The sequence below is a fragment of the Lonchura striata genome, chromosome 2 (genome assembly GCF_046129695.1).
Source record: "Lonchura striata isolate bLonStr1 chromosome 2, bLonStr1.mat, whole genome shotgun sequence".
Taxonomy (NCBI): domain Eukaryota; kingdom Metazoa; phylum Chordata; class Aves; order Passeriformes; family Estrildidae; genus Lonchura; species Lonchura striata.
Genome location: NC_134604.1, coordinates 23,599,648 through 23,625,194, shown reverse-complemented (window position 1 = coordinate 23,625,194; position 25,547 = coordinate 23,599,648). Strand labels below are relative to the sequence as shown.

At 42.3% G+C, this 25,547-nt stretch overlaps 1 protein-coding gene across 2 annotated transcripts in view; it reads left to right on the top strand.

The window, feature by feature from the left end:
* NME7 (NME/NM23 family member 7) overlaps nucleotides 1-25,547 on the top strand; it is an 85,116-nt gene that overhangs the window by 58,569 nt on the left and 1,000 nt on the right. For both annotated transcript variants that reach the window (XM_021549004.1, XM_021549003.1), the window contains one exon: nucleotides 11,369-11,476. In XM_021549004.1, the coding sequence (XP_021404679.1) occupies nucleotides 11,369-11,476 (108 nt within the window). The remainder of the gene's footprint in view (nucleotides 1-11,368; nucleotides 11,477-25,547) is intronic.

Genomic DNA, 25,547 nt, shown 5'->3' with positions numbered 1-25,547 from the left:
TTTTAGTATTTTTTTCTCCCATCTTTTTCCTTTGGAATGTTCTATTTAAGGTTCTGTTATAGTTGCAGAGGTTCCTGAGAATAGATTAATTATTATATTCAGTCCATAAAGGCAAGGTAAGAGCCTTTTTGAGAATATGATGGTTCTGGGTTAATTTCAGTTTATGTGGTTGATTTCTTTGCTTCCCTTGTGTTCTGTTTGGTTACAGCAGACAGCAGATCACTCTTTTACCTTGAATATATAAAATAGCAGAAAATAAACATTCAGGAAAAACCTCCAGCTTATATCTTCAGTTTTTCCTTGAGAAAAGGGAGCAGTGTTTCCAAAATATAGGGCAAGTTCTGAGGTCACTGTGTCTGGGAAAGAAAATTATACTGTTACTGCACTAAACAACTATTTTCTCCTATAGTTTCTTAGCACTCTGGTCACGGTGACCTTGTGTGTTTGTAGAATCTTTAATATGAATAGATAAGGAGCATTTACTTACATGTGTGCCTCGGGCTTTTGTTGATTGTAGATAGGTTTGTCCATTACTAGAATTCATCCTAGCCTCTGGTTGGAACATACTGGTTATGTTGTGCTGTTGCAAATACTTCCCATTATGAGGTAATATGAGTGATATTTCATTTTTTAAAACTTAAGAAAATAATAAAGGTGGAATTTTTAAGAAAATCAAGGTAAAACGTGGTAGAGCAGCAAGCACATTTTCTAGAGCTCTGTATAGCAGTTGGCAAGAGTCAACACAGAAAGCTGCTTGATGAAATTCTGCAATAGAGAAAGTTATAAAAGGGCAGTAGAACAGTTAACTTTTCCATACAACTGCTGCCTTAAGTTTTAGCTTTCATATTTTCCAGATTCTGTACTGTATTACTATATAACTCTGGACGTCATATAAGGTGTTAGCAAGTTCTCCTCAGAGTTTAGTTAGACAAAACAATCCTTTTCCAGCCTGAGAACCAAGAACACCATTGCAGCTCCAGGCCCAAGAAGTTAAACAACAGCGAATTGAGGAGAGCAATCTGGGAGGATGGGATTTCATAACCTGAAGCTGTAATTGGACAATTAACCCCAATATGTAAATGGGCCAAAACTTATAAAAATGTGAAAACATATCATCCATCTTGGCTGTAGCCTTGGCCAGATTCTTGTACTGCCCAAGTTGTATTCTTTGAAGGCCTTTTTAATAAATACCTAGTTTATTCCTTTAGCACTGTCTAGCCTCTGTTCTAAATAGCCTCACAAGGCATCACAGCCATGATGATGTTGTGATTGTGAGTATCCTGAAGTTGGCTGTAACTGTCCCAGAAGGCTTCATGTTTTTAAGTCAATGCATTGGTAGTAGAGCTTGTAACAGCCAAACAAGAAAGGAGATGCAGATCACAGTGTATTTTAGGTACTCTTGGTGATAAATTGTCACATGCGAGAAAGTGGAGTTATGGAGAAGATTATTCTGGGAGATATTAGAAAACACCTGAAAGACAATGCAGCCAGCATGACTTTTTTGAGAGGAAAGTCGTGCTTTTCAAACCTGATTTCCTTTTATGACAAGGTGACCCACCCCCTTGATCAAGGGAAGACAGTTGGTGTAATCTTGGATTTTGGTAGTTTTCGACACTCTCTCACAGGATCCTTCTGGACAAGATGTCCAGCATACAGCTGGATAAACATGTCATGGGATGGGTGAGCATCTGGCTCACAGGTTAGGGACAAAGGGTTACAGTGAGTGACATCAGACTGGTGACCTGTCACTTGTGGGGTTCTGCAGGGCTGGAAGGGATACTGAGTAAGTCGGCAGATAATGTTGAACTGGGAGGAGCTGTTGACTCCCTCAAAGGCAGTGACTCCACAAAGCGACCTTGATAAATGAGAAGACTGGGCAATCACCAACTGTATGAAGTTCAACAAGGGTTGATTCTGGATTCTATATCTTGGATGGGGCAATCCTGGATGTACGGACAGACTGGGGAATGAAATGCTGGAAAGCAGCACCATGGAAAGGGATGTGGGGGTCCTGGTTGATGGAAAGTTGAAGCTGAGCCAGCAGTGCCCTGGAGCCAGGAGGGCCAACCCTGTCCTGGGGCATCAGGCCCAGCATCACAGCCGGGCAGGGGAGAGGATTGTCCCCTCTGCTCTGAGCTGGGGCCTCACCTGGAGTATTGTGTATAGTTCTGGTCACAAGATAAGAAGGGTATAAAGCTGTTAGAGAGCGTCCAAAGTGGAGCAATGAGGATGGAGAAGGGCCTCAGAAGGGCTGAGGTCACTTGGGCTGTTCAGCCTGGAGGAGACTGAGGACAGACATCACTGTAGTTCATCCTTGTGAGGGTGAAAGGAGCGGCAGACACTGAACTCTTCTCTGTGGTGACCAATGACAGGACCCGAGGGAATGGCCTGAAGCTGGGTCAGGGGAGGTTTAGGTTGGATATCAGGAAAAGGTTCTTCCCCAGAGGATGATTGGACACTGGAACAGGCTCCCCAGGGAAGTGGTCACAGCACCAAGCCTGACAGAGCTCAGGAAGTGTTTGGGCAATGGTCTTGGACACGTGTTGTGACTCTTGGAGTGTCCTGTGCTGGGTCAGGAGTTGGATTGACAATCCTTGTGGTTCCCTTCCAGAGCAGTTTATTCTGTGATTCTGTATCTGCAGTTATTTTCTGCTTGAACTACTTTAATGAAGGCTTCAATGTGGATGAAAACAAATGCTGTGGCCTATTGCCTTCCCTTCTGTAACAAAAATTAGTAGTCTGGTTTCACATTTATAATGATGATGGGTATTGTTCTTGTTATCATTGTTATTATTCTTCCTCCTCTCATCAACTGCTGACGGCCATAGTATTGTTGTGAGAAATACTGCAGCAATAGTTTTGTATCGTTGGTCTCATTGCCTGGGGATACTGTTAACTAAACAAATTCATTTTAGAAGCTGAATATAAAATGCTTAATTCAATTTCTGAGAACTTGCTGAATAATTTGGGGCGCTGCTTGTTGGTCTGTTTGATTCAGGCTGACATTCTCTGTTCTGCTGCAGGGCCACCTGAGCTGAATTTTTATCAGCTTCTTTCACTTACAATATGATAAACTGCATCTGATGTGCAAATGGAACTTCCCTTTAATACTTCTAGTAAGAAGTTTTTCTTTTCTCTGCTTCCATTGACTTCCCACATCAAGGGACTAGAATATGGTCAGAGTGGAAGATGAGTGAGCAGCAGTTCTTTGTATTCTCATGGCAGCTCTCGACTTCCCATAGGTGACCTGGTATGGTCACAGTTCTGCAGACTGTGGCTTATCATCAGAGTGCTACCCAGGAATTACAAAACATTGCATCAAGGAGAGAGAAAAGTTGAGGAACTGATCTGAAATTTTAAAGATCTGAGCTGAAAGTTAGACATCAAACTTGTGATTTTTGTGAAATACGTATTTCTTTTGTGCCCCTGGAAAATTACTGTCTCACTGTCTTGGTTTCCCCCTCCAGAAAATGGGGTCCATTCTGCTATTTTCTGTTCTTTGTGTCTCTTCCTATAAGTTTTCCTGTAACTTCTCCTGGCCAAGAATAATTTCTTAGTATGTATAAGAACACTGGCTAATGCAGCTAGTCCTGAACAGAGCAGTGGCTTTTAAAAAGCAGTTGTAACACAAATAATGAGTGATTCCTTCCATCTGAACAGGGCTGCTCACAACTGTGTAGGAAGATGGCACTACTGCTGCCTCCAGGGTTGCACTAGAGAGGATTTAGGGCACAGAATGGAAGGGGAAGGTCTCTCCCATGCTAAAAATCAAATGAGCATGACCTCTGAGATTTGCAGCAGATGTGAATTTTATCTTTTAATCCATCTCCATTTTCTGTTGAAGTAGATGGTCCAAAATCAGTTCAGCTTGGGGAGTCTCAGTAGAATTTCAAAGCATTTTTTTCTGCTTTGCAAAATGAAAAGCTCTGATGCCTAGATTCCTTTGCAAATGTAGAATTTAATCTCGAAAAAATTCAGAGGAAAAGATGATTTGTAATTATTCTTGTTCTTACTAGGGAAAAATCAGCCAAAAGATCTGCAGGTGAGAAATAATGTCTTGCAATCTCATAGTGACTTTTACTGGAGGCTCTTCATATCTTTTTCTAATCTGAATTAATAAAATCCCAAAATATCTTTGGAAGCTTAGTGTGTTTTTCTTCTTGTTTTACAGGGGAATTAATATGCCTGATATTCTGAGTGCCTTGGAAGGCACTGGAAAAGCATCAGTAGGACCATCTCACCTTTAAGATTTAAAGCATCTAATAATGAAATTTACAGTTATACTGCATGTTCTGATGCCTTGTGGGGTTAGTTGTTTTTCAGTTGTTAAATGCTTTCTTTTTCCAGCTTGTCAAGTAACATAAATATCTCTTATAGCACCCAGATAATAGGATAAACTGGATATTTTATCTTTATTCTTATTTTGTGACCAGCTTGTGTTTGGTCTCAATTATCTTCAAGACTTCACCATCCAGTCTAATTGTATACCTACCTTAGGCATATGGCTACCCAAGTTCAGCACATTGGCAATGCCAGGCAGGCACACAAACTTTCTGAGCAGGGCACTTAGCGTTAGAATCACTTAAACTCCAACCAGTAGAAATACTGTCTCAGGCTGGCAAAAGTGCCATGCATGCTGCCCACAGCAGAGAACCCACAGAGAGCTGGTGCAGAACCTTTGGGCTGCCTGGGAGGAGGAGTGGTAGGGAAGTGTGGGAATGAACAGAGAGAATCAAAGTGCCTGAGGGGATGGAGGGTGAGGAGGAGACAGTGTAACAACTTGTACAGACTTGTGAGCTTCCAGAAAACTGCCAACACTTGGAGTCTGGAATATAATTTTTGGTCCGTTAACAGAACTTTGAAAGACACAGGGCTTCAGACTGGTAGTGTAGAGGTTGGCTGACTTTAAAATAAACAGAAAAGTGGATAGATTTTTTTTTTTTACTCAGACAAGAGTAAGCTTATGTAATAAAATAAACTATGGTTTGAGAAGTTGCTGCTACGCTTGCCAAACTGTTTGATTTTGGATGGAGTTTTGCCTCACATGCACTTTTTATAGGCCTTGCAATTGAAAATTTGCTGTTGCCTGAATCAGATCAGTTAATTTGTTCAACAAACCTTTACAGGTACAGAACTATGTGCACACAGACTTGGCTCAGATAAAAGTATGAGAACCTTGTCAGACTGGACAATAAATGATCTATTCTGCCATCAGCCAGGAGAAGACAACCTGGAAGTTTAAGTCAATTGAAAAGCACTAAAGGGGAGAGACAGGCTAAATATTATGAAGACTTTGAATGCAACTTTTCCAGGTTCTTGAGTTTGTCCTGTCATAAAAATTAAAAGGTGAGGGCAGTTTAGTGTGTGTGTTTAAAGGAGGTTGATTTGGCTTGATTTTTTTTTTTTTTTTTTTTTTTTTTTTTTTTTTTTTTTTTGGTGATATGTGGAAAGTATAAAGGCACTTTCAGGTTACACTCCCTTGAAGTCTGTGTATAGTGACTGACTTTGATATTGACTCTGTATTTGTACATGACATTGCTGCAACTCACATGGAACACAAAGAGAAAATGTGTCACTCAGCAAGTGACTTCTGTTCTGGATTGGTTTGTGAAATGTAAGCTGAAGGAAGCCTCTTGCATGCTTTTTAACGCTGACCTGGTTTTGTATTTAGAAGCTTTATTAAACACCTCTCTGCAGGCAGACCCCAGGTTTCAAGGCAAACCTCTCCCCCAGTTAAAGTTTTTACAGTGGCAACAGCACCATCATCTTACATAATTTTTCTCTGTAATAGAGACAGAAGGGTTAGTACTGCATTTATGGACCTTGAATTGCTGCAGAAGTAGAAAATTGTTATGTTCTGCAGGAGCTGATGTTGATTTCCAAGTGGCCTATGGCATAAAACTGAGCAATATAAACCAGGGCAGAGCTGAGATAAGAAATTGGGAAGCACACGTCACAAGTGGTTAGTTAGAGTTTGGAGGGAGTAAGAGCTGCAAAGAAAACATGTGAAGCAAGCCAAGGCAAGCTAGCCCTTTTGGTATCATGCACAAGGTCACGTGTGACCACAGATTTCACTTTGACACTTAAGTCTTTGGATGAGAATTTTTGTGAAGAACCTCTTGGACTGATCCGAGGTTGTTCTCATAGTAACCGTAGTGTTAAAGTGTTTGTAGCTTTGATCAGCATTGCAGGAGGTGCTGTGTAGTATCCTGTTTTGTATGACAAAGTCTATACTGCTTTTGTTGTGTTAATTCTTGCTGATGCTTTGTAGGAATGAGTCAATTGTCCAGCTCCCTACAGCAACCATCAGTGTTTGATATGATTGGTGCTAAAATGCCATGAAAATAAAAGTCATCTTGAGAGCTATGATGATGTAAAGAGAGAGAGGTGCTTATCCTTCCTTAGCTTCCATAATTGCTGTGCTGCAAATGTTGTTTTAGATAGTTTCTATGCTCTACAAAGGAAGCTCTGGTGCCTTGCTTGGATGAGGCAGTAGGCTTTCCAATGACTAAGGGTCAGCCAGACAAATTCCAAGGTGAATGGTGGAATTTACATTATTTGTTCCCAGTTAATGTGTGTTCTGTTCTCTTGACAACGGCATAGCTGGTCCTTATGAGGAGAAGGGTACTTGCTTGTTTGCCTGAGGCTGGCTCTGCCTTCTGGATTAGGTGGCAGCCTCAAGGGGAGAGAGAGACGATCTCATTCCTGACAGCAGCAGAGCATGGAGAACTGCAGAGGGAAAAAGCTTCATGAATGCGAGGTGGGGAAGGCAGAGGTGGTGAGACCAAGTCAATGCAAAGCCTTCAGAAAGGGATGAATGAGGAATGGCAAGAAGAGCAAAGAGCAGGCACCACAGCCAGAGTTAATCTAGAATAGGAAAACTTTTCCTGAGAGTGCAGAGGGTTCTGTGCAGTCTGCTGCAGCCCAAGAGATCCTCTGAATGGTGCTGATCTGAAAGCAAAACTAAAAGAAGGAACTTGCCTCGTGAGCACACTGTGGTTAAAGAGGGTTTGATCAAACTCTTATTTTTATTCTGCTTCATTCAAGAGGGCCAGTAAATTTTCAAGGTTACTTCATTCTAGTTCATGTTTAAGAATAACAAAATCTTAGACCGTAAAGGTTCCTTTATGTAGTTTTGATCCATTCAATGGCCTTTCTAGATAACCAATTAAATATTACGGACAGTGCTTGAAAAAAACTGGCCAAATTTTCTTGAAATTTTTAGCTCTGGCTAAATTTTCTTGAAATCTGCAGTTTTGGCTGGAATACATGTTACTATTCTACATAACTTCTATCCAGCCCATGAAAAAAACACAGCCTTTTGGAGGAAAAGTAGTTAATGAGCTTTTCTTATGAATATGTTTATGATTTTTTCTGTTTGTTTTGACATATTTCTGGCATTGGTGACATTTTTGCTTCCTTTCACTTGTGTAGAAATAGAAAAATTTTAGAAATGTGCTAAGTAGCAGGCAGTGTTGCACTGGACACAGTTACATGATAAAGAGAAACATGAAATATATGCATCTGTATTTCACATGGGATAAGGATCTTCAAAGGTCTATCTGCAGATTAAAGCCCAGTAGTAAGGTGTGATCAAATACCTGCTGAATGAGACCAGCAGCCATGGTTTGTTTTGCTATAGGCAATGACTTCTTGTGTGAGGTGCCAGTTTTGTGTCATCCCCGTTTGCACATGCACACGAAGCTCCAGCACACACACACTGGTCTCCTCTCATACATATGGTAGAGCTGTAGCTGCTCTTAACTCCTCCATCATACCACTCTCAACTCCTTTAAAAAAAATTCCGAAAACCATTGCACAAAACGCATACTCCAGAAAATAGACTCAGTCAAAAGCTTAGGAAAAATATTTAAAAGGGGAGGGTGGGGCATGGGGAAACCAACCCAAAGCCCACTGTTTGAATCTCCCTGTTGAGACAGATGAGGCTTTCTAAATAAATGATTGGTAAGCTTCATGTCATGGACCAGTAGAATATGTATTAATACTTGCTATGAGCAATAAGTTCCATAATGAATTCTCTTCTTCCCTGAAACATTCCCAAGATTTCCAGCCATACCTACACAAGGACACAATATGTGAGCTGTACAGCTCTTTGTATGCCCATCATCTACAGAGACCTTATTTCTTCATGATTCCTCAGTGGTGTAATAAGAAAGCAGTGGAATAGTAAAACTTTGGAATTGACAATTATTGTACTTTTTTTGGCTATTTAAATGTAAGCAGAGACAGTTTCATCCTGTGTGTTAACTAATGGAAAGGCTTAATTAGATTCTTATTAATCAGGTGCTAATAGTGTAAAGTGCTGAAGGACTTACATCTAAGCAGGTCTGACCCATTGCAATTCCAGGCAGAACAGAATGCATCCCTCTTTGTACAAGAGTTTCAGGAGGGTGCTAGAATGTGTAGCAACCTGCATTGAAAAAAGGAAGAACAGGAGATTGCAAGGTGCATCAGCAGGAGCTTTTGCCCACATGAATGAGAGAGTGAGTCCACAGGAAGAAACACGATGTCTTTTGTCATGAAGTTGTGAAGTAGAAATGACAGCTTAGGACAAATGATAAGTTAAGAGACCATAGCTGCTCTTAAAAAACAGGGAGAAAAGGAAAAAAAGAAAAATGGATTTGATGAAGAAGATGAGTCAAGGAAAATCTTGTGGAATTTTCATAAGAAGCAGCATTTCTGCACCTGTTGGAGGACAGAACAGTTTGAGCAAAAGTTTTTGATGTAAACAGAATATAAAATACCAAGCTTAGCTTTTTGGACTTGAGCTGTTCCTAAATTATTTCCAAAGGTTTCATAGCCATGATAATTTCTTCTAGTCTTCCCAAACTTTCATTAAAATGATTGAAAGCTCCAATGCTTTCAATCTTCCTGACAGCTAGTTGTTACTACAATGCACAGTAACTTGAAGGGAGGCTTGATTAAAGTGTCACATAGTTGTAGTTAACTGGCGTGTGAATTTTGTTTCTCCAGCAGACTTCCTTATCGCAAGCCATGTAGAATGAGGACCATGTAGAAGAGGGTTTTTTTCTCCTTGTGGCTTTTTTTTTTTAAGTGAAACTCTTGAACTTTCCTCTGAAGCAAAATTTGTTTGATGTTGAGTGTGTCCTTGACATTCGTATCAAAAAATCTTGTATAACCTGTGATGTACACACAGTAACAATGGGGTCCTGAAACTTCTCAGATCATGTTTTGGGTTATAGACACTCCAATCATTAAAGCCGTTTAATCGTTTTCTGGGTGGGTAACACACCATAATAATTGTTAATGTGATAGGAAACTATCTAGGACTTGCTGAGCTCAAGTCCAATTGTCTTAGTTTGGTAATAAGATGTAAACAATGGATGAAGCTAGAAAGTGGAGAAAGGTTGTTGCTTGTCAGATAATGGTCTTGATAGGTCTTTTGGAACTAGCTTAAAACATTTACTGCCATCCCAGAAGAGACTGTGCATCATGGACTGGTTTTCATTTGTAGCTGTGCAAGGTTTTCCAGGTCAGCTAAGAGCTCCTGATGAAGTCAATTTGAACCCATTTGACACTGAAAGTTAAGAAATGCTTGGACAATCCAATTTGATGACTCAGCTGTGGGAACAGTAACCTCCAGCTGAGATGCTGAAACAAACACCGGGGAGTGGCACAGTGACACTGGCCACTTCCAAAGTGATTGCATCCTAATGTACCCATGCCTATTCAGAAAGGGGCTGATGAAAGCTTTGTTGGCAAGGAAAGAATACTTTTTTTTGTTCAGTAGCTGTAGTGTGAGCTTGTTCTCCACCTGTCCCCTCACAGGCACTTGTGGGAGAACATCCAAAAGGTTTTAAGGAGAGAAAAACAGTTTAATTTCACTGTGCATGAGATAGATCTTGGAGAAGAGCCTCCAGGGTGTTGGGAAGAGAGGCCAAGTGCGTGGGTGGCATAGGAAAGGGGTTGAAAGACAACAGGGCAAGGTGACAGTGCACAGAAGTACAGCAGGACTTCATTGTGGCTTGGAAGAAAGAATATGATGGAAGGGAGAGCCAATGAAGGCAGTCCTCCAGGGTATGAAGAGAAATACCACAGTAAAGATGTAGGAGAGGAATGTTATCTCAGGACCTGAGTATCTGCTGTAAGAGGTATTTGTCATTGTAGATGAAGAGTATTGAAATGTTAATTTCAAAGAACAAAGAAAGATGTAGAGTTTGGTCTGATCCTTAGAGGGGATCAGGTGTTGTCACTACTAACAGTGTCAAAGGAGAAGACGTGATGTTCAGTAGCTGGACTTTAAAAATGTCAGGGGCTTAAGCATGTAGCTCCGTGTTAAGAGAAGCGATCTGCAAAGCAGCACATTTGTGTCTGCTCACAGACAGCACATCCTGTGCTTGGGAGCTGCAAAGGTCTTAACATGAGCTAACTGTGTTAATACAAGTATCAGTAAGGTGTTCTGCAATGTGAAGGGTCCTGTATGCCACCCAACATGGCTTGATTGGCCCAGTTTCAAGCAGGTATTCATAGTCATGGTTATGTTTTTTCAGCAGCTGTCTAGGTGTGTAGTACAGGTTGGAATTTTTCTCTTCATAGAATCATAAAACGGTTTGGGTTAAAAAGGATCTTCAGGATTGAGCAGTTCTAAACCCTCCTGCCATAGCCAGGGACACCTTCCACTAGACCAGGTTGCTCAGAGCCCCATCTAACCTGTCCTTGACCAGCTCTGAGGATGGGGGCATCCACAACTTCTGTGTGCAAGCTGTCTCAGTGTCTAATCACTCTCAAAGTGAAGAATTTCTTTGTAGTGTTTTTCTAAACCTGCTCTCTTTCAGTTTAAAGCCATTCATCCTTGCCCTATCACTGCCTGTCCTAGTAAGGTCACTCACCAGATCTGTTGTAGCCCCCTTTAGATACCAGAAGGCTGCTCTAAGGTTCTTCTGGAGACTTCCCAGCTTGAACAACCCCAGCTTTCTCAGCTTGTCATCACAGGAGAGATGCTTCATTCATGGCCCTCCTCTGGACTAGCTCCAACAGGTCCACGCTCTTCCTTTGTTGGGGGGCTCCAGAGCTGGATGCAGAATGCTAAGTTGGGTCTCACCAGAGTGGAGCAGGGGGAGAGAATCTGCTCCCTTGCTCTGCTGGCCATGCTGCTTTGATGCTACCCAGGATACAATTGGCATGTTGCTGGGTCATGTCAACCTTCTCGTCCACCAACTCCCCCAAGTCCTTGTCCTGAGGGCTGCTTTCAATCTGTATTTTCTTTTATAGTGTACTACACATATTTGAATAGCATAATGTTTTACTTTATAAGGTTCTCTTGCATCCGTGATACAAATGAACAGTGTGGTTCACAAAGGTCTTCTGGTTTGCTTGTGTTCAATAGGCATTGGCGTGTCAACTCCGACCTGGAACTCTGCGTGCTGTCTTTGGGAAGGACAAGATTCAGAATGCTGTTCACTGCACAGACCTGCCTGAAGATGGACTTTTAGAGGTAAGTCTTGCTAGGCAAACATGTTCTCATATATCTCAGGAAGCTGTCAAGTGAAATGCTTCTCTTGCCAGTAAGTGCTTTCTATGTGGAGTAGCTGTGTAGTAGACCAGACTAGACACAAAAAGAGGGAGTTTATTAAGGGTGTTTGACTCAGTTAATTCTTATACTGTAAAAAAATTTGATCCATGCAGTTATCTTGAATGAATGTAGTACAATGAAATATTCAATGGAATGAAACACAAGAGAATTCTCTTTGTCTGAATGTGTCCTTGGGTCTGAACATCAGTACCTGACAGTGCTTCTGCAGAGACACTTTCTTAGCCCTTTCTTGGATCACCACCCTGACTGCTGTATTAAATTGTTTCTACAGTGAACTTGTGCGGAGCTTGGAATATTACAGGCACTAGGGATTCAAATCCTCCAGATAGGGCCCATGTTTATTTACAGACAATCATACTTACACACATCAGTTAATATTTCCTGTGTTTTATATAAACTTAGTAATTATTATCTGCTTTTGGTGTTATATGCCAAAATTTGAAGTCCAATTAAATGAGAAAATGTTAAATTACGGGAATTTGTAAAGACAGAAGTACTCACTATGAAAACCAGTACAAGCTCATTCACTTAATTCTGTGCCTCAAAACTAAGGTCCATAGCAGGGGGTTGAAGTGGTGTGTAATCTTGGATGGATCTGTGTGTCAATGGAGATGCTTTTCCAGTGCATATGCAGCTTGATTCTTTGCTGTCTATATGTATTTGCGAGTGCTTTGCTGTCAGGTATAGCAGAATCACTGAACATAACTTAAAATTAAAGTGCTGTCCTACTTAGATAATTTTACATTACCAAAAGGGTGGTTTCCTAGGGGAGTGAGGAAGAGCTAACTTCATCACCATCTTCCTCCATGAAATAACCTGTGGGTTAAAGTGCTTTTGCTAGGAAATCCCATCTAGTTTATGACACAGACTAGTGAAATTCAACCTGAACATGGCAACCAATATAAACAAAGTTGCAGCTTTTTTGACAATTTTCTAAATGTAATTAAAAATTGACAACTTTTAGTTTTTCCTTTACTGTTTATGCAAGCAAACAGGCCTGAAGTTCCTCATCCATGGCTTTCCAGTGGCAGCAGAACAAAAGGCACAGCCTGTAAGGGAAAAATTAAACAGGCCAACACTCAAAGAATATTATAATACTCCATTAGAATTTTCCACAGTCTGTTGCCTTTATGTTTGTGCAAAGCAGATTTTGCTTGTTGTTTAAATTGAGTTTAGAGCTACTGTAAGTGAGGCAAGAATTGCTTCTTGAAAACAAAAACTGAGGCTGGCATTCTTTCTCAAGGATCTCCATTATGTTTGTTTGCCTTTTGAATCCTGCAGCTCAGTCATGACTGAAGTTGTTGATCTGGTATTACTCTGACTACACACCTTGCAGTTCTTGGTGCAGTCTGATCATTTTAACAGTAGCTTATTGATTGTATTTTTTTGGGAAAGGGATCTAAGATATTTTTTTACCGTAGGCATAATGTGCGCAGCATATGGTTGTTCATCAGTCTGTAGTTTCTTCTGTAAAAGTCCAGGTTAAGCCAGCAGTTGTAAAGGATATCACTCAATGTTGTTTAGTGTGTAAATAAAGCAGTGAATGTTTGAATTGAGCACAGTGGGTTTGTACAGACAAAGCCTTGGCTATACTTGTTGTTTGGTGTGTGGAGTATTTACACTGCTAATGCTAAAGCAGCTTAATTGGTGTGCCTGCCACAGTCCTGACTCCTGCTGTGGCTGTGTGTCCTGTGTGCAAGGGATCCTGCAAACATGGAGGAACTGCTGCTGTTGGCACTGTGTATAGGAAGCTGAATAGGTTGGTTTGTGTGTTAATTGGTTTTATGACTTCTGAACTTCCAGAACCAAATGGAGATTGAAAGGGGAGATCCTTCGTTGACCAAGTATTCTGTGGTGGACCTTAAAATGCATAGTATTTATGGAAGCACAACAGAAGCATGTTCCCTTATAGAAGGGAACACACTAGAGACTCCCTGAGAACTTTGGTACCTTTTGTGCCAGACACTCTTTATCTTAAGATTTCTCACAGTTTTCATCACCCCTTTTCAGACCTAGCTGAAATTTGAAGAATTTGCAATGGCAACTGCTGTCTCATTGTCTACAGATGGAGACTTCTTAGAAGAGATGAGCTAGATAATTGAGGATTAGATAAAATGCTTCTGGAAGTTAATAGCCAAACTCTACGTGGCTTTGGTGTTTTGCGCTTAGTTGACTGTCACTAGGAAGGGCAAGGTTGTGACCTTTCTCTGAAGAATCACGACTAAGGAGTACTTGGTGAAAAGAAACAGAACAACACTGTCTAGGAAACAAGGACTAATTAATTAAATAAGGGTCAGCTTGTGCACCTGGTTTAGAACACTATACTTAAATAATGTAGTACAGCAGTTTTTCTGTGTTTTTTCTCTTAGATCTCTTTTCCATGGATGTGAAAAAAGGAAAGTTCACTTTTAAACTTAAAACCCCCTCAAACAAACAAACCAACCCCAAAAGCAAACACGAGCACTTGCTCCCACCAGTATGACCTTTAACTCCTGTCTTTGTTCTACAAACTACTTCACATTTTAGTCAGTGACTAAAGATTATTAGAATTAATGAATAACTCACTTTGGCTCAGGAAAGGAGGGGAGATGCAGTTGAGCCTTAAACGTGACTGGTCACAGGAGTAAAATCAGTGTATTTTCATTTGCAGAGCTGTAAGTGCTCTTTTTTATTCCTAGTTTAGTGATACAGGAATGTATCTTAGATGAGTTGTTTGACTTACTAGGTCAGGCACTTACTTATTCACTTCATAGACTTGTATGTCCTCTTATCAGTACAAAATGTATTTTTACAAGTGACAATGGGTAGACACAAATAGCTCAGAACAGTCTGTTTTCTCAGCCTTGTCATCAGTTTCCCATTTTAATGAGAAGAAGAAAGAAAGGAGGAAGATTAGAGAAGGGAGACTGATAGCAATGGAGTATTTGTGAGATGATGCATTTCATGATTGAAGGTTCAACCTGCAGCTGATGTTGTGCATGACATTCATTCAAAGCAGGCGGTTGCATTTGTTTCCCACATCCAAAGTAATGTGGGAAAGTAGGTACAAAGCTCTACCTCTCATCAAGGTTTTTTTCTGTTTTGTATAAAGCAGGTACTATTTGGATAGAGCAATTACAGTACTCACCTGTTTTCATGTTCCTTTGAGTCAGGCAGAGCCAGGACTGGAACATGCAGATTTTATATGCCAAGGAACTGCTGTTTCACAGACTAGAGATGTATCATCTGTGTGTGGTAAAAGATGATTCAGTTCCTCAATTCACCATCTTTGACCTGAAGAACATTTCTGATAAATATCTTGATGAAATATACCATTGGACATGATGAATCATCATTCTCTAGACAAAAGAAGTTTCCTTAAAATTTATCATTCCTGGAATAGTTCTTAATCAAAGTAGTGATAAAAGTATTGTGGCTACCAGACTTCACAGTTTGTGTCCCTCTTTAAAGAAGTGAAGGCAGATTAAAAATCAGTCATAAAGGCCTTATTCACATCACTGAAACTACACTGAGTAACACTTCTCACAGGAGGTGGTGCTGTACACACACCTCAGTTCCCTAGGTCTTAAGTGGCTTAGTACCTTTCAGATTATGCAGGAAACCACATAATTAAAAAACTGGTGGCCCAGAACTGCAGTTATAACAAAACCAGAATTTCTGAGCTTTGGCATGCTCTGCCAATATTATTGGCACGCTCTGCCAAACTTATTGCTCATACTGTGCAGTTCAAGGTTTTTGGTTTTGATTTTTTTGTGTGTGTTCCTTGAGCAGTTCCGTAAGGGCATTGCAGTGCAGAAAATCACTCTGGGGATGATAGAACACACACATCTGGGGTAACCTGAAAGGTCTCTCCATTGCAGTGCAGCCTGCTGAGCCACCCAGGCTGGCTTTGTGTGCCTGTGCCATGGTGTTGGGGCAATCAGTCTCATGGGGTTTCTCTGCATAATTACCAAGTCCTTAATAGTTATACTGTGTTTGTGTGTGTGTGCTTAGACACAGAGGGAGAGGATGCTGCCCTCAACGAGACATGCATGAAAAAGGATTTGCTGTGGGATGGACAGAACCTGAGTTCTGGGTGAAGCAGCGTTCTCCCTGTTGCTGAGGGTGATGCTGTTTTTAGGTGACTAGTCTTGGACAATATCATGACGATTGCTGCGGGTGTGTGCTTACCTGTGCCTTTGTGTGCCTGCCAGGCTACTGGTGGAACTGTATGGGAGGATGATCTCTCAAGCCACTTTTCACGGGAGTGGGAAATGTGCCAACTGCCTTCCCAGTCTTGTGTCCCTACGGGCGCTCTCAGCTGGCACCACATGTGCCACTGCATGGCCTCCGAGTGCGTCAGGCTCTTCCTTGGGCACCAGCCCCGTGTCAGCTTTCAGTGTCACGGGCAGCTCTCCAGACAGGCGGGAGCGAGGACCTCCTGAGTATCGTTTGCTGGCCTTTTCCCTTGCCTCAGAGCTATTTGTGGCACTCACAGACATGAAAATAACCTATCAAAGGGGGATGACTTTGCTGTTATCAAAGAATGGGTTTCATCTGTCTCCTGAGAGAGCTGTCATGATGGTTGGTTTTTTCCCTGTCACTTCTTTGAATTTCAGCTGTGTGATGGTGTTCAAGTGTAGGGCTGGGACTGGCTGACTGTACAGCAAACTGCTGGAGGCTCTTTGTTCCTTTGTTCAGCCTTGCACCAGTGAGACTGGCTTACTGATCCTAGGTCATTAAAGCAAACGAGTAATATCACCTAGGGATAGATCAGCTGTGGTGATGTGCTGGACAGACTCCCACAGCTCTGGCACTGGAAGTTCAGCCGGCTGAATCCAGCCTTGGGGAGGTGGGCGGTGATGTTGTGCAGTGAGTGGTGATGGGATGCTCCAGTTCAGCAGAAGTGTTTTATCCAGGCTGGTGCTGTGGACAATGAAAACCATGATACTTTTCCTTAGACTTGGTATAAACTGAATGCTGTCCTGAGTGTTAAGAGCTGTGCTACTCGTAAGCTTTTAGTGCAGCATGTATTCCACCTGCTAGAGGCCAGCTGTCCTTGGTCTGGCATTCCAGATTGTGCCAGGAGCAGCATGTCTTATTTTTCCTTTCCCTTTCCATTACTTCAGGGAGGCTGAGGGCAGGGTGGCATTTTAGCAAGCTGTTCAGGGTGGACAGGGGAGCAGTTGCTTTGGAGAAGGGAGCACAAGACATGCTCCCATAACCACTTCCTGTTATTACTGAAGCACACTCTGCTGGCTGCCACCTTGCCCTTACCTGTGTGCTGCCTCCTTGGCTGCCCACTGCCATTTTCTGGACATGCGGTTGTGCTGCAAGGTGCTCACTATCATCCACCCTGGAAATGCTTCTGTACCAGTAATGGGTTGATCCGTGGGCTGAGGTTAAAGTGCAACAGTTTAGGATGGAAGACATCAGAAGGATGTAGCTGTGTTAAACTAGTCCTTTTTGGTGCATCGAGGTATAGTCCAAGCAATTTAATAAAGCATGTCAATGAGTAACCCTCAGAGGCGTCGATGTGCTTAGTGTGGAATTTGTGTGTGTCACACTTGGAACAAAGGTCTCCTGCATTGTTTGTTACCCATTAACTTGTCTGGTATTATGCAAGCTGCCTCTACCAGCCCAGAACTAACTCTCCCCATTCACAGAGCAGCCCAGCTTGTAAAACATTACACAGCAGAAGTGCATAGCATGGCAATGAACCTTTCACTGAGGGCATTTCAGCTGTCCGCATTTCCCTCAGGAGTCTTTAAAATATTTTAATAAAGAAGCCATTGTTTCATTCAGTCATACAGCAATTTTGGAATGAAGTCTTTTATTAGGGGCCCACACTGAGCTGCATAATCCAGGGTAAAATGCTTTTCACCGTGTCCAGTGAAAAGTAATAAAAATTGAGTGGTTTGAGTGAAGTTGGCATTAGCATTTTTTTCTCCCAAGTTTTCATCCAAGCAGTACCTATTTTTGTCTGTCATTTGGAAATTTCAGTCTCTTCTGGTACAAGATGATTTCTAGGGAGGTCTGTCAGATAATGGTTGTTATTATTCAAGTGCTTCTCCATTTAAACTTTCTGAGACTTTTTATCTAACAGCTGTGGGAACAAGTTGGAAAGAATCTGGAGTGTAGGAAAACTTAATCTTACTTGTTGGTGGTTTTGCATATCAGAACATGTTAGTCAGCACTGGAATGCTCTCTCACAATGTTTCCTGGTGCTGTATATATACTTGTACAGAGAATTAAGTAATCCTTTTGCCTAGGTCTATCTGAAGGAAATCAAGAATTAAAATAGCAGTAATAGATGAATGGATATTGGAGATGTTGGTGATTTCTCTTTTAAAGATTATTGTATTATTAGGTCACGTGCAGCCCCATTTTGAGCATAGGTTGTATAATTATTATACTTGTGGGCTAGACAGGCAAACTAAACCTTGTTTAAACAGAGTTGTGAAATAGTTCACCTCTTGTGCTTCCACTCCTGGGTAAAATCCGAGGTCCAGTTACCCCTTGTTCTGACAAGTCTGGGGTTTATAAGTGCCAGAAAGAAGAAGTTAATGAGTATGAACCAAGCAGCTGCCAAAGCTCTTTTAAGTTTCACCTGATCCTGAAGGTAACCTTCAGGGCTTGGCTTTTCACACATGTTTGTATTGCGCTGAGCAAAGTAATTTTGTGGAGGGGAGGTCAAGGTGGAGGGAAGGCGTGACACTTCTTGATAACTCATCTGAGGCCCAGTTTGTGTCTTTGAGGCTGCTGCCTTCTTTCTTTCCCTCACCATGTTCTCATTTTTTAACCAAAAAGCCCAGATCCTTTTTCCATTTCTCCTTTTCCTCGAGCTGAAGCAGAGCAACAGTTGGGCTGCAACTCAGCTGCACCATGGGCAAACTACAGCAAAGAAGACAAAAAAGCCCAGAGGAACAGCTTCTACAGCAAGAGCAGCAAGGGCATGCTGGGCATGCTGTAGTTGTACAGCTACGTAGAAGCTCAGAATATCCTTAATTTCTGGAGCAAGGGGCCCTGCGCCTTATTTGAGGGGTAAGAAAAACACTGTTGTCCTATAACACACATGCTCTGAGATGCCCATAAATTTTTATGTGGTTTCCTGTTATTGACCTCAGCCAGTTGCACCTCCCACCTCTCTCTTAAGAGGTCAAAGAGAGACAAATTATTATCTCTGCTGGTGCTTCCTGTGTTGAGTTTACCCCTTCCCTTCTCACTGCAGCTTCCTTCACTGACTACCATCAACCAACAGTAATTAAGAGGAGAATTTAAATCAGCTATTTTCATACATGTGTTGAAATGTATGTGGAACATGGGAGGAAAAGCCCAAAGCCAAACATGTTTTTATGGACAGAAAACTTTGAATAAGGTTTCCTGTCTGTCATAGATGCTAATACCATGGGATGTATTGAGTTTAGAGTTTGTCAAGCTCTAGAAACTACTTATTCTTTTGTAATTAATAATAGCTAATGATTCAAAGCATAGTCTCATGCCACTACTGGTTTTGTGCTGTCATAGTGCTGGGCTTAGACGCTGTGTTGATCCTGTGCTGGCAGCTGTGCAAACACAAAACAGGATGGCAGTGGAAGGATGTTGGCTGTAGTCTAGTGCTCCTTGAAGTCACCCAGCATCTTCTGGTTTCGGTAACAGCTGCATTCTTCCTCTTCGTCTTTAAGCCCGAAGTGCGCTGGCACACAGGCAGGAATGATGGTATCCATGGCTGTTTCTGAGATACACTGACAAATGTTAGCAAGTCTCTGGGCAAGAGGCAATTCTCTCTGGAGTATTCAGAGTTGCTAAGTGGGCAAGTTTCCTTCTACACTGGTGCCAGTTACTGCTGTTCTGATGGGGAGAGATGGTGTGCCAAGACTATCCAGCCACAAACCAGGAACTGTGGGCTTCCTCAGGTAGCTGCCTTAGTCCAGCCATTAATAGTAACTTGATCTCTGAGGTGTCGTGCCATGGCAGTACATGGTTCAGCACTCAACAGCAGTGTTGAAATCACTGAAAGCTGATGAGACTTGAAACAAACTCTTGGCCTTTTAATAGTGACCCATTCCATAGGGAAATGGAGCTTTCTAGATTGTGACATCTCTCAGAAGGTACTTTGAGCACTGTGCTTGGGGAATTGATGCCATTAGTTTGATGGCATGTTTCCTGTCAGCACACTGAGCCACAGTCAGAGTAGGGGCTTGTGGTGGTGCATTCAAGGCCTCTGCTGGTGGTACCTTCCATTGGTAGTTTCTTTCAGGATATTTTGTTGCTGTCTCATCTTCATAATTTTAAAAATCTTGCCATGTGTAGCCTGTTGGGTCTTCTGCACAAATAATAATCTGCTGAACATCATGGTTGCTCAGAAAGGGCTTTAAATGCTGGGTGCCTACTACTTTTTTTGCCTGTTTGCTGCTTCCATCTTCACTTGAATCTATGATGTGGTTGGAAAACTTGTTCTTGTCTCTGTGTGATCACTTCCTCTTGTCTTGGCCATAACCTGGTAGCTTGTGAGGACCATGACTGTCAGTGCTCTGTGAGCAGGCTGGAGAGACTTTGCTCAGCACTGGCAATGCCTGTGGCTTGTACAGACACATCCAAACCTGCCTTTATTTAGATACTGCAGGTATCTACGAGCAGCAGGGCCCTTTCCAGTGTTTTTATCCAGTGCTTGGGATGTGTTTGCAGCTTGCGCTGACACCTGTGGTGCACTTATGGTGTCTTGTCTCACCTCAGCTTGCTGCTTCAAGGGCATCCTGCAAGACCTCCACAGCAATTCCTGACTGTGAGGCAGGCAAGCAAGTGTCCCTCAAGATAAGTAGGAAGCGCAGAGGCATTGATCCTGATCACTCAGGGAGCTGCTTGGGATCCTCAGGAAAGCAGTACTTAACTGTCATGTTGGAGATTGTCACATCTGATGGGAGATAGGATCTTACACTTTATTTCATTCCAGTGGCTCTACCAAGCCATTGATGTGTTCTGATGGTGACCAAAGATGTTACTAAATAAGAAGTAGAACTGCAGATGAGAGAGTTCTGAACTAGTATGTTCAGCTCCAGCTACAGAGCAATTGGCTTATGATGGGGACTGAGAAGATTCAATGAACCTGTACCTTCTTGTTAAATCTGTAAGTATCTGTGCTTCAGAATTAAGTTATTTGATTCAGCACAGTAGTTACACATGATACAAAAACAACATCTTGTTGTTTTAAAGTAGTTTCAGAGTTCACTTATTTTTCTTAGAGTAAATAGCATCAAACTCACTTTATTGGTATTTATGATTGTGGTATAATGAACTACTGTCTTGTCCTCTCATTTCCATCCTGTTTGGAACTCACATTTTTCTAATATTTTCTCTTGTTGTTACAATTTCCAAATAGCTTCCCTTGCCCTTCTCTTCCACTGTGTTTTCAGAGTTGAACATAACTATACACAGTTTTTGAGGTGACAGTGTTAACAGCACACAATATAGTGTAGTGTTTATGTAATAAAACCTCTAGTGTTTATGTAATAAAACCTTCCATTGCAAGGTTGGTTTTTTTGGTGCATTGCAAGGGGTTTTTATCCCAGCTCTATTTGAGAAATTAATGTGGATAGTTGGAGTGCATGTGTACAAATTCTTCTGTCTTGGGCAGCCCAACTGGCTTTATTTCTTACATTGTGTGATGTCTGGGAGAGCGGCAGGACTGATTAATGTGCCCTTTTTTTTTTTTGAACAAACTAAACCCTCTTCAGATTTGTGTGGGAAAATAACTTTTTCTTTTCAAAACACGTACAATAGTAAGTAGACTATCTTCTTTGACAACAAGTCTTCTTTCTGGAGTGCTTGTGGCTGAAAGGATGGTATGAATCCATGGGGGTTTCTGTGTGTTAATCTAATGATTTAGTCATATGAATCAGCTGAGTGAACCTCATGCAACTTAAGTGTGGTTCAGGCATTAGGTGTTAGCAAGTGTGCTTGTTACATGTTACTTCCTGAGCATTATTGCTGTTTTTCCCTGAATGGGAGCTAGAGTATAGCTGTATGCTGCAAAGCAGGTAGATGGTTCCCGGGGTCTGCAAGGGGACTACTGATGTTAAATTAGCAAGTGTGCTTGCTAACAGCATTGGTGAGTTTGTGCAGATGTACATACCAATGTTAACGAGCAAAAAAAGCTTTTTGTTTCCTACTTGTGACCTCAAAGTGAGATAACATATATAAATTTATCAGACTTAAATGTTTAGAGAGAGTGTACTGTATGCTGAAACTTTAGGTCAGCAAAGGCTCTGGATCATGTGCCTGGATGCCTACACTGACCAGGGAGATGGAGTGTCGTGGTGGTTTTGGGGAGAGGGTGTTGGTGAGTGTCTGTCTAGCTGCATGTAAGGCACCAAGATTCCTGACAGGCTCTAAATGGATACAGGGATGGGAAAGGCTTCCATCTCCCAGTTGCCAGTTTTGGTTCTGCAGAGATGAGGAAGGACTGAAAATTACTATCACCTGTCTGGTGATGGATGAGAAGTGAATCTTTGAATTCAGCCCTTTTCTTGATAGTGTGTCATCCTGCCAGCCTTCTGGCTTCTGCCATGAAGGAGGCTAACAGGGTCTCTCACCAAAAATTGCCAGCCCAGGGGAACAAGGGGAATGAGAGTTGAGGTACCATTTCAGTGCCAGAGTTTCTTTGAGGCTGCAGTTCTACCTGCATAGAGTGCTGCTGCAGCCCAAGGTGTGCCTGGGTCTGGCCTGTAGACAAAAGCTCTGACTCCAAAGCTGCTCAGCAGGCACCTCTCATCAGCACTGCTGTTTGCATTGTTTTCTGGACAGAAAGGCAGTTAAATTGTAAGTGCCTGTAATTCTTAACACTTGGAATCTTCAGCACACTTTGTGCCTGTGCAGAGCCCTGTGTTAATACCAAGATCTTTTGCTCTCCCTTGGGAAAACGGGCTGTCTCACTTAATTTTCTTCCCCCTTTATAATTTTGCCTGGCCTTTCTGTGCGCTTAGGGCACACATTGTTCAGATGATACTTGCTCAGCCTGGGCATTTGACTGGATTTTGTTATTGCCTGCTGTATTAGCTCCTGAAACTTTGTGGTAATGCATGGAAGTGCTCAGAGAGAGCAGCCAACTTCATTACCATGAGTTTTGCTGGGAGTGAGTGTGACTGAAGCAAAACTTCAGCTCTCAGCTCCTCCTCAGTGAAGCAGTTTATGAGGCCAGAGATGGAGGGTCACAGTTATTCACCCTTTGTTACTTCCTGAGCATTATTGCTATTTGTCCCTGAACAGGAGCTAGAGAGGGCATAGCTGCATGCTGCAAAGCAGGTAGGTGGTTCCTGGGGTCTGCAAGGGGAGTACTGGTGTTAAATTACATCCTATCTCATCCCTGGGAAACAGTGAGCACACCTGAACATTGGCATCATTGGCAAGGCATCTGTGAAATGTGTTGGTTGGTTTCAGATCAGCTCCTGGTATGGATCTGTCCTCTGTCACCCTTGGATCCCATAGACATCAGAGGTGTGCTTGGCTCAGAGAGGCTGACCTTGCCCTTGGTCAAATGTGAGGTTTATTAAGATGTTTTGTACTGGCAAAGCTTCCCTTTCTGTGGTCTGGACTATGCTCAGACCTTGGGAAAGAGAGGAACTGTATTTCCTAAAATACAGGGTATTTTGGAGTATCTAACCCTCATCTGGATGCTTGATGCAAGTAGTAAACAACCCCTGGATCCCCTTGGAAAAGGACCTGGTGCTTTTAGAATGGAAGTTCTTCCAAGTGTCTCCAGCTGGGGCCTCATAAGAGGGGGCACCCTAAATCTCTTGGTAGTGCTGAAATCTTGGTTCTTCTGAAGTCTTAATTATTCTCATAACACCATACCTGTGGTCTTAGGATGAGTAACTAAGTTCTGGTGGTTCTTGTCCAGCACTGCTCCCAAGGGTTCTTAGAGACTAGGATCCTTTCTGCATACCACAGATATACCAGCTCTTAACTGGTTTTACTGGGAGCTGGGTGGCAGCTGACCCATATAAAGATAATTATACTTAAAGAGAACATACAGGCACCTGGTTTTGCACAGTATATGAAGTGTAATGTTGCTTGTTCTGTCTGAGCCTTGCTAGTAAAGTCTGTGTGGGTCTTGAACAATGCAATGAAAGCTAACTGAGGAGGAAGAGGTTTTGCACAGGTTTTAAGTAAACTGAGGTTCTGCAGCCCAGCCCGGGAAACTTGGTGACTAAAATAGCACAAATCCTTTTGTTGCTAGTGTCAAGTGAGCAGGCATTGGGCGAGGCCAGCGTTCACCAGCTGTCAGTGTGTGCTGCAGTGGGCGGGATCATTACTTAAATCCCAGGGGCAGCCACCGGGCTCCAGCTGAGGCAGCCCAGGCAGGGGTGGGAGTTGACTCAGCTCTATTAACCCTTGTTCCATGGCAGGGAAACGGGCCTGTGGTGGCAGCAGTTTTATCAGCACCCCGGGCTGAGGCTGGACACAGAGTTATTACCTAGGAAGAAGCAAATTCCACTGCATTTGGCCTTTTTCTTTGCTCTTGGCACAGCTCCCCACCCACTCTGAGGGTTGTCCCTGGCCCGTGCTGGGCACCTGCCCTTGGCCAAGCTGGGAACAGAAGTCCAGAAGTGCCAGTGCTCAGAGCTATAAAATCGATAGTTGGTGTGTGCTAGTGCAAGTGTTTGTGCAGACACAGCCTTAAAGGTGTGTGTTGTTAAATATGTGTGTCTCTGCTTTTTATTTTACTAGTGCTTTTGTGTGTCTCTCTTCTAAATGCAGATGTCCCATATAACAAGAAGGGAGATAAAATTCACTTTAATGGCTACAATTATACTTAACTATGCTGAGTCAATCTGGCAGAAAGAACAGCATGTTCAGACTGGCAATTTATAATGTAATGTCCTATTAAGCAGTAAGGAAAGCAATGCCTTCTTGAGAGAGTGGATAGAGCACAGATTAAAAGAGTGAATCTTTAAGGCAAAGCACCGTTTAATTTGGGTTGGTGAGATGTCACACCTGCAGTCTCTCTGCCCCCAGGGTTGTGTCAGTGCCATTTGTGAAAGGTCGTTTTGATATCAAGGCTGTTGTGTATCCAGAGCACCTGTGCCACTGGGCAAGTGAGGTGCCCAGCCGAGAGTCTACACCTGCTTGGGGTGGGGTGGGGTGAGGTTTCCTTGGACTTTGGTTTTGGAATTTTTTTTAACCATCCTGCAGTCTTCTAGTGCTATATTGCTTGTAGGTCTGAAAAACTACAGCAGCATTTCTTATGGGGGAAGGGGACATGTCTGACCAGATGCATTGAGGAGCGTGCTTCTTTATGGGGTGTGGGGGTGTGGTCCTTTGGTAGCAGAGTTGTCCTGAAGCCTGGGATCAGGTGGGACTTTTCAGTGGGTGGCTGCAGGGCATATGGCTAGGATAGCTACTGCCCTTCCTGCCTGGTTAATTAGTGATCTGAGCAGCCATTCTGTTTTCACTGGTGTGGGACGAGAAAGTGATTGGGGCTGGGATGTTGGGTAAAAGTTTGTTTTTGCCTAATTTCACATGCAGTTCCTAAAAGTATGCTACACAAGCCCTTTTGGACATTTGCTCACTGAAGCGAACCACAAGCACCTTTAAGTTTTCCACAGTGGTTTTCCCAACTCCTGGAATAAGCCAGACTCTTTATTAATAGCTCATACTTAGACTTTGCATTCATATAGAGAATTAAAAGACAGTAAATACCTAACAATGACTTGGGTCTTATAAAATTGGATTTTTTTTTTTTGTTTGTTGGTTCATTTGGGTTTGGTTTTTTTTTTTTTTTTTTTTTTTTTTGTTGTTTTGATTTTTTTTAATTGTCACAGACTGTTCACTTAGGAACAGAATTGTAGGGGCAGTTGATCCTACCAAACCTTGAACCATGCAACAAATGGTAGCAGTTGGAACCCATCAATTGCTGGGAGCCAAAATGGCTCAGCTTTCCTGCAGTTCTTTTTGCAGGTGAAGTTTCCGTACTAAGGGAGTATTTTAGGGCTCT